The sequence below is a fragment of the Jatropha curcas genome, chromosome 2 (genome assembly GCF_041381405.1).
Source record: "Jatropha curcas cultivar XTBG-Jc1 chromosome 2, XTBG_Jcur_1.0, whole genome shotgun sequence".
In the NCBI taxonomy this organism is placed as follows: domain Eukaryota; kingdom Viridiplantae; phylum Streptophyta; class Magnoliopsida; order Malpighiales; family Euphorbiaceae; genus Jatropha; species Jatropha curcas.
The window spans coordinates 21,453,946-21,462,746 of NC_143152.1; the positions used below are offsets into that span (position 1 = coordinate 21,453,946).

Sequence of the window (8,801 nt, forward strand, 5' to 3'; positions counted from 1 at the left end):
ATTATTTATTATATAAATTGACTCACTGTAAAGAGGATCACCCACAACATCGTGCGGGGCCCATAAACCTAGTTTATATCCTATTTGAACCCTACGTGTTCCAAACACATTTGTAATTTCATGAATCCACAGTAAATGTATAGGCGAATAATGTTAGGAAGCGGTAATTATCATTTAGTCCTTCAGGTTTGATCAAATACACTACTTAGATCCTCAATTTTCAAAATTTAATTATTTAGTCCCTCAGTTATGAATTTTTTTTTTTTTGAAATGAAATTTGTTTTATAATTTAATGGCTATCAAGCCTCAAAGCATCAACAATAAAATTAGGAGTTGAAACGGAGCATTTCACCAAATCTGTCATAAAAGGAGATGCTCTAACTAGTGTTTGAGCCATCCCATCAATAGATCTATGTGCAAATACCACCTGCACAGTATTAATCTCTGTGACTAGAGATTTACAATCAGGCACAATAGCCCCAAACCCACTAACATCTCCATTACAAACAACATTATAGCAAAACATGCAACTTGGGCATCCGTCTCAGGAATAGTATTAGACCATCCATGTTGTTTGATCCAACTAAGGGCCTCAGTTACCATTTTGTTATACTATTTGGTCCAGACGTTAATGTCTTTGTCAAATGACTATCAAATACCTAAGTTATTCTTAGGACTAAATCATGTGCTGTCACGTAGGTTTACAGATATTCAAATGGCCTTACAATGACCAGTGACTCAGGTATTACTATTATTTTTTTAAACACAAATATTACTATTATGTGGAAATTATAAACAGTTAATATTTTTAGTCATTAGAAATTATTTTCTATTTGGAAATAGAATTGTGCATTCTGGTGATTATTAAATTGGTTTGTAGTTGGAAAATCTGAGTTACATGGTTATTTTTAAAAAATACAAAGAGTTTCCAATTTTTAAAAAAGTTATTCTTCTTCTGAACTATTAATAATTGTAGTTATTAAGGATATTTTAATATTAAAAATTAAGCTAACATGATATAGTGATTTTTGGAAGCACAAATTTTCAAGACCAGAAACCATGGATAAATGTCACTAACATTAATGCATTTGTCGAAGAACAAAAACGGTAATAAAGTAAGATAGATGATATTAAAAATAAAAAATTAACATAAAATTGGTTATTTTTACTGTACCAGCTAAAATGTGTTTAAGGGCATTTTTATCCTATTGTATCTTTTACTCTTTTTTTTTTTTAATTGAAAAAAATACAGTACAATTTCTATAGTTTGTGAATACAATTGATCCGTTTTTGTCTTTTAAAAAAATAGATTAAAATATCTTTATAATTTACTTCCGTCAGACTATAAGGTCCTTCCGTTCAATTTTTACATTTTTTTCCTTGAAGTATCTTATGAAATGATAAAAATACTCTTTATTTTAAAAAGTACACTGACAGATTAATTGTATTTTTCAAACCATAAGAATCATACTGCAATTTTTTTCGTATAATATTTTAGTATCTCTCCTTTCATCTCTGTGTTTTCTCATTGACTTAATAGAAAATATGCAAAAATTGGATAAAAGGACCTAATAGTAAGGAAAATTGATACATTTTTAAAAAGATAGGGATGAATTAGTTGTATTTCGCAAACTACAAAGATCGTATTGTATTTTTCCCTTTTTAATTTGATTGACAGAAAATTAGGAGAATTATAGACGGAAAGATGTATTAGTATAACGGAATGACAGCCCAGGGACTATATAATTGAACTTTGAAAATTGAGATTTTTAGCAGTGTATTTGACTAAATCTTAGGGACTAAATATAATTATTTCTATTAGAAAATAGAGATGAGTATTCTGCCAATTTGATTAATTTGAGTAAAATTTTTAATCGAAATTTTCTTTACTGAATTTAATCGAATTAATTTTCTAACTGAACCGTTTTTGACCGAATTAATTTAGATCATTAGCTGAATCGAAGTTAAATAAAATAAAAATTTAATTAACTAACCAAATTTAATTGAAATTTATAATTAATCGACCTTAATACCGAAATAAAAATTAACCAAAATTATTACTTACTATTTAATCAAAATAAAAGCTAAAATATTTCTAATTTTATTATTTATTAAATTAAAAGACATAATTTTAAGAGTCGGTTAATTTGATGAATTCGATTAAATTAACTTTTAATCGAACTTCTAAGTGATCATCGAGATTTTAATTTTTTTAATTGAAATTTTTAATTAAATATTTATTCACGAATTAACCAATTAATGGAATTAATCGGATTGATAAACCGAATGCTAAGCCGTATTGGAAAATACACGATTCCACTTCCATCTAGCTAGTCTAAAACAACTATAAAAACCAATTTTGAATCGAATTGAAACCTCATCCATCTGAACCAACGGTTCCTTAAACCGCCACCGAAACATCGTTAATGCAAGTATAGGAAAGTGCCACGACTACGGCATGAATACATGGACCAATTGTACTTTATTTGGGGGAAAAGAAAAAGGAAATGCAGAATTAGGAAGAATGAAAAACAATGGATTACTACAAGATATTGGAATTACGCAGAAACGCAACGAAAGAGGAGATCAAAGAAGCCTATAAGAGATTGGCTCTCAAATATCATCCAGACAAACACTCCCAATCTCCTAAACCTGTCAGAGAATCTGCAACTCTTAGATTCAAACAGCTCTCTGAAGCCTATCAAACCCTTTCCGACGATCGGACCCGCGCCGATTATAACATTCGCTCTTCCTCCGCTTCGGCTTCCTCCAGTTTTAATAGCCATAGATATGGCGATGGCTACGGCTATGGCTACGGGTACGATTACCATTCTTATAAGAGTCAGAGTAGAAGAACTACTGGTGGTTTTGCGATGAAATTCGATTCTGCTCTTCGCTATATGACCACACGTGCATTTCTTCTGAATTTTGCCTTTGCTAGGTATGCTTTTGCTCTGCCATTTATTTAAGCTCAATAGGGTTCTCAATTCCCAACAATTTTTGTTTTAGTTTCAATCTTCTGAATTATGCTTGGTTTGTGGCTTGTGCATTTTGAGCTTGATTGTATTTGTTTCTGCTCATTTTAAGGTGTTTTAATTAAACATCTTTGGGGCCTCAACATTTGAAGTCATGCTAAGTTACATGTTGAATGTTAAAATCACTATCCAAACTACAGTATGTACTTTTTTTGTAAATGGGGTCTTGCTGTTGGCTTCTGCATTTGGTCATTTTGAAGTTTAGAGTTCTATGAATTGATTTCTTTGCAAGAGATGGCCATTGACCAATTATGTGGTGTTTTTCCTTATTCAATCGCGCACAATTATTTGATTTTGCTTTTGGTAATTGAGATGTCATTGACTGTTATTTCCTTTTGACATTGGCACAGGATGCATTTATCATAAGGTGCTTTGTTCCTTTTTGTTAAGTGAGAAACCTATTCCTGTTCTTGATTCTATGTTGGTGGTTTTGGCGCTTAATTCCCTCTGACCCGCCTCTTTTTTCTTTTTTCCATTTTTCTTTTTGGCTCATTTTATTGTTTGAATCTAAAGTTTTGTGCTGATGCTGTGCATCTATTTTGAACTTTGGAGAATAAAGAGGAAGCAGAATGGCAATTTGCCATTGCTTTTTTTTTTTTTTTCCCTCTTGTTACAGGTGATATATATATAGCTGCACCTTGACACAAGACACTTGCAGAACCAAATGTTGGGGCTAGATCTTGGGTTTATTTAAAAGCGTGAATGACTAGAAATTTAGGCGTATAATAAGGGCTTGTAGAGTAATAGGTTTAAGAGAAAAGATTAACCAAAAAATAGATGGTCCTGGGGCTGTTTGGAGAGATGGTCAGGCACTATGAATAGCAGTAATAGGAGTATAAGCATTGATATTTAAAGAAGTAAATTAATTCTATATTTGACTTCATTTATAAGGATTTGAATTCCCAAAGATAATTAAAAGGAATGTGTTATTCTGATTCAAACTGATTCAAATTTCAAGATAAAATTAAGACCCTAAAGTCAAAAACAAAGATTCCTGGAGACCATTAGACTCAATTATTTAAATAGACATATCAACAAACTGGCAGGACTAGAAGATACTCCATAGTATACCCAAATAAACCCTATCTTAAATGTGGACCCCAATTTTAAGTTTCACAATCTTCAAATTTGTTTTTAAAATCTTGTTGTTTGCATCAGGATAGAAATTTGAAAAACACAAAATAGCACTATCACTTCGTTCGGTGAGTGTCAATGAAATGTGATCAAATGTATTTCTAATATAAACATTACACTAGAAATGAATTTGATTACATTGCAATACATTCCCATATGGAAAGCCAAATGGAGCCTATGTTTTCTGTTTTTTTATGGCCATGAACAGTAACTGTGTTGCTGTAGCGGAGGAGAGAAAGTAGAACTTAAAAAAAAAATTGTTATAGCTATTTATTTAATACTACCAGCATTATGAATTGCAAACAAGGAAAACTAAATGAGATAGAAAGAAAAGAATTTATATTATATTCCTACTTATAATAAACATTTCTAAATTACAAACCATAAATTTCCTAAAATAGCTGGATGTTAATGAACACTGTAAATTTCCTAAATTGAAAACTAAATTTAAGAATGAAATCAAAATAATTCTTAAACCTAATTTCCCTGGACCGTGTCACGTCATACTTGGCAGTATAGTCAATAGTTCACTGTTAGTAGTTGAGCTCTAGCGGAGCAATTGATGGAAGAAACTTTATTTATGTTCATTATGTCCAGGGTTTTCAATTTCACGGATTTGTTCAATCTCTCTTGTGGGTGTAAAGATTAAAACCTTGGATCTGAATGATACTTCTATAAAAAAAAAAATGTGGGTGGTTTGGAAAAAGATTCTCACCTCTCATGTGGCATTTCAAAAACCCTCAAAATGAAGGATTATGGTGAATGAGAGATTTTGAACAATCCCTAGATTTTATTCTATTTTTATTATGCCAAACCAGAGATTTGTACCAAATCCATGAAGTGTTTAAAACCTCGCATCCAAAATCCTTGAAACCAAATGCAACCTAAGTCTTTTGGTTGAATGCTACAATCATGAAAATGAATGGCATATACTTGCAGGTAAATTTTGTTAGGAGTGTAATTGAGGTCCAACAAACAATAGACAAGTAGCTGTTGCTGATGAGATTCTTGATTTGTTGAACACAGCCTCACTTTGAGCACGGCCTAATAATCACCCATGTTAACTTCCCAAGATTTTTGTGCAAGTCTTAAGTCTCAAGATTAACATCTTTAGAGGAGAAGAATAATGATACGTTTTGTGTTTTTTTAAAGAAGTCAATTGGACATGCTTTTGTCATAAAACTCCAAAACAATTAACAATAGTTTGAAACTAATTTTTGAAACATTATCTAAAAATGTGCTTTTCTTAGGAAACCAGCTTTTAATCTGAATTCCAAACAGGCACTTGAGGGTAGCTATAAGTGTGTTCTGTTGGTCTAGTCAGATAGTTTAAATCATATCCAGCATACTTGACCTTATTATCAACATGTAAACTCCATGCTAGCTCAATGAAGATGCATGCCTTTGGGCATGAATTGCTTGTATTCTTACATACAATTGCTACCAATTATAAAATATATTTAGTAAAATGGATATATGTGCATTGGATAAAATTGAAAATATGTGCAAATCTGAAGGCTTATAAATGAAACGATTATCCCAAAAAATTGTTATAATTTTTCCTTCATTTTTGTTGTCTGCGAATATAAAATTTGTTATCTTGACAGGTAACAACGTTGAGTCTTTTATCATGTCATTTTTTTCCTTTCCTTTTTAATTCTTGATATTATTTACTGAGGATAGCTTATTATGTACTTAGTTCTCTACTCATGCATAAAAAAATTCTTATGTCAAGTAATTTTTCCCTTTATGCAGTGCTTTAGTTGGTGGGGCAGTGATAATAGACATGAGTAGGGAAGCACTGTGGAAAATGCAAAATTCTGGAGTAAGTTCTTGAGTCTTATATTTGGCCCGTTGTTAGCTCATATTATATATTTATTTTCATTCATTCAACAAGTAAACTTTACTTCCCAATTCATCCTATTGCCTGTCACTATGCTGTGATGCCTTTGGCATAGTTGATGTCTCGCTAGTCATTATTCCATATGACTGCTTTTTAGTACTCTGTTGCATCAAAGTTTTATATTTGGTCTTTCCAAACCCTGTTCTCGCAATATGTGCTTTTTTCATATTTCATCATTGTGGAGCAAGCATATGTTGACTTGAACTATGAGACCTTAATTATCAATATGCATAATAACTTCTCGTTTTGAGGCATGATGTTTGAAGTAACCTACTTTAATGTCTACCATTAGTGAAAGTCCAAGGTCACTTTAGATGCTAGTTGGCATATTACACGATTCAATATAATGAATGTAGTTGGTTTTTCTATGTATGTTGCAAGATTTACATTCTCCTCTAAGGTTTATATTGGTATATTTCAATATTGTTGAAGATTCATGTGGTGGCCTATTGGGAGCATGTTACTATGATCACTGATGCCAACTGCTATAAATTAAGTCAACAATTGAAAATACTGCATTATACAAATAGAATAATGCAGAATCGAGATAACTTTGAAGGCAACAATTGAAGATATGTTCATGTCCTATGTATATTTATACAGTTTAATTTAATTAACATAATTCCAGGAAAGAAATGAATCTGATAAAATATAAAATAAAAAACATTGTACACATTGATGTGGCCAATCCCAATTTGAATGCAGTTATATGAAGAACTACTTTGTGAAGAAACAAAGTAATAGGTAGAATAAGAGATGATAATACTTTGGTATTTTAACCTTGGGAAAAAGGTTGTGATTTTTAGACTATATATGTGGGTACATGAAGAGGTTATATATATATATATATATATATATACACACACACAGATGTACCTTTTTCTGTTAGTATTAGTGCTTCCTTTGGGAAACTTTCCAGTAAAAAGCAAAGTGATCCAAAATTTGTTATTTATGCATCTCGTATAGATGAACTTTTGTTTGGTAATATATTTGGTGCTTGCTTTTGCTTGTAGAAATCATTTGAAGAAGCTATGGAATCCATTGAGAAAGCCAAGGCAAATAAACATGAGGTGTAAAGGCCAACACATAGTTTATATATATATCACTTACTGTCTACTAATCGAATCTAATCGAATCATCTGCAATAACGGTCGTCAATCTGGAGCCTGGGTTGCATTTGTCTGCTTTCCCTTCAAGATCTGTGTCTCTGGTTTAGAGATTTATTTATTTAATAAAATTTTCTTATTATGTAAATTACTGTACTTCAGGGCTGCAGCTTTACCAAGGTGGCCAGTGAGCCCTTTTTAGTCTTTTTTTTTTACTGGAATTACTGTTTGTTGATTCTGGTCTCAGAAGTCGGGGGTACGTGCCGGAATCTAGTCTGGCTGCTACAATTCCAATCAAATTCAGAATTGAAATTCCGGAGCCAATTCTTGTCGAGTCTTTTGCTGGGCTGGTTCCAGAACAAATTGGACCAGTGGCGTGCCTTGCAGCTTTATATATATATGTGAAAATGCTGAAGGTTATAGATGTTTAGTTAGTGATTTGTGTTTTGTTCAATGTCCTATTTTTGGAGCATTTGGAAAAGCAATATTTAAAGTATATAATTTTTACTGCCACTCTTACTGTAATTATCTTTATTGTTTTCCATGTCAAGCCAAACTTCATCTAACTATGTTCTCTTAGTGCTACACTGTTTTTTTAACAAACCAAATTTATAAACGATGCTGTTTAGAAAGCTAAAAAGCAAATGATTGAACGAAACTACAATGCAACTATGCAAGCTTGAGGGCTTTTTACCACTTTAGGGTGTAAAATCAAATTACTAAAAAATGGTGAATTTTCAGAAAACATTTCTCAAAGGTGGTTAATTAATATTGTCTAGAGAAATTAAGAAAGAATGAAAAAAAAAAAAAAAAACGAAAATGACACTTGAAAAGCAATAGTTTACACTTAAAAGTGTCTAACTAGTGACACTTCTAATTCGTTTTTATAGTTACTTTCTAAGAAATTTTTTTCCCTCTTATTAGTGCGATCATTTTAAAATTAGAAAATCATATGATTGCGGGAAAAATTATATTTATAATCAGGGGTGCACTAAATACTCGTTTTTATTAAATTATACGCTTAATACTTAGGTTTGGGTTCATTTTATATTTGAAAGCTAAATACTCATTTTTATTGAACTATACGCTTAATATTTGGGTTTGGGTTCATTTTATATTTGAAAGCTGAAATAAAAAGAAAGTTTAAAAACTATTTCATTTTTTTTTTTATAAATTTTTGAGCTTTTTCTTCTAGAACAATGCTAAATGCCACAACATGTGTCATGCTCAACAGGAATTTTTAATTGTGCATTTACATAATTCCCCTACGTTGCATTTGGCGGGTATGTGAAGAGGAAAATTGGTGAAGAGGAAAATTGGTGAATGGATATGGTTGTACTGACAATCATTGTTTCCATTGGAAATTGTGATCCTCTTTGCAACTGTAATGAAATCTTGCATATTATACACTCAGGCAAGTATAAAATGCAAATGAACGTGAATGGAGATGGATGGCCCTGAAAAAGTGTAAGTATGCACTCTCAAAAGGACTTTGGGGTTGGCATGCATACGTAGATACGTTGTTGGGCTAAGGAAATAGAATATCTTGGACCTACTAGGGCACTAGACAAGAGGGTCCTATTGTATACATCCTTGTGATGAGTTTGTCTGACATGGTGGCTA

General features: G+C 31.7%; 1 protein-coding gene across 1 annotated transcript; it reads left to right on the forward strand.

Annotated features, from left to right (window-relative positions):
• The first annotated feature begins 2,401 nt into the window (after positions 1–2,401).
• On the forward strand, positions 2,402–7,399 carry LOC149498382 (Chaperone DnaJ-domain superfamily protein). Its single transcript, XM_089718513.1, has 3 exons — positions 2,402–2,941; positions 5,925–5,994; positions 7,086–7,399. The coding sequence occupies exons 1-3, from the start codon at positions 2,535–2,537 to the stop codon at positions 7,146–7,148; spliced, it is 540 nt and encodes a 179-aa protein (XP_089574639.1). The 5' UTR covers positions 2,402–2,534; the 3' UTR covers positions 7,149–7,399.
• The last annotated feature ends 1,402 nt before the right edge of the window (positions 7,400–8,801 follow it).

Coding starts and splice junctions, on each gene's coding strand:
- LOC149498382 (XM_089718513.1), top strand. CDS start 2,535: ATGGATTACTACAAGATATTGGAATTACGCAGAAACGCAACGAAAGAG. Junction 2,942..5,924: donor CTGAATTTTGCCTTTGCTAG/GTATGCTTTTGC, acceptor CCCTTTATGCAG/TGCTTTAGTTGGTGGGGCAG. Junction 5,995..7,085: donor GGAAAATGCAAAATTCTGGA/GTAAGTTCTTGA, acceptor TTTTGCTTGTAG/AAATCATTTGAAGAAGCTAT.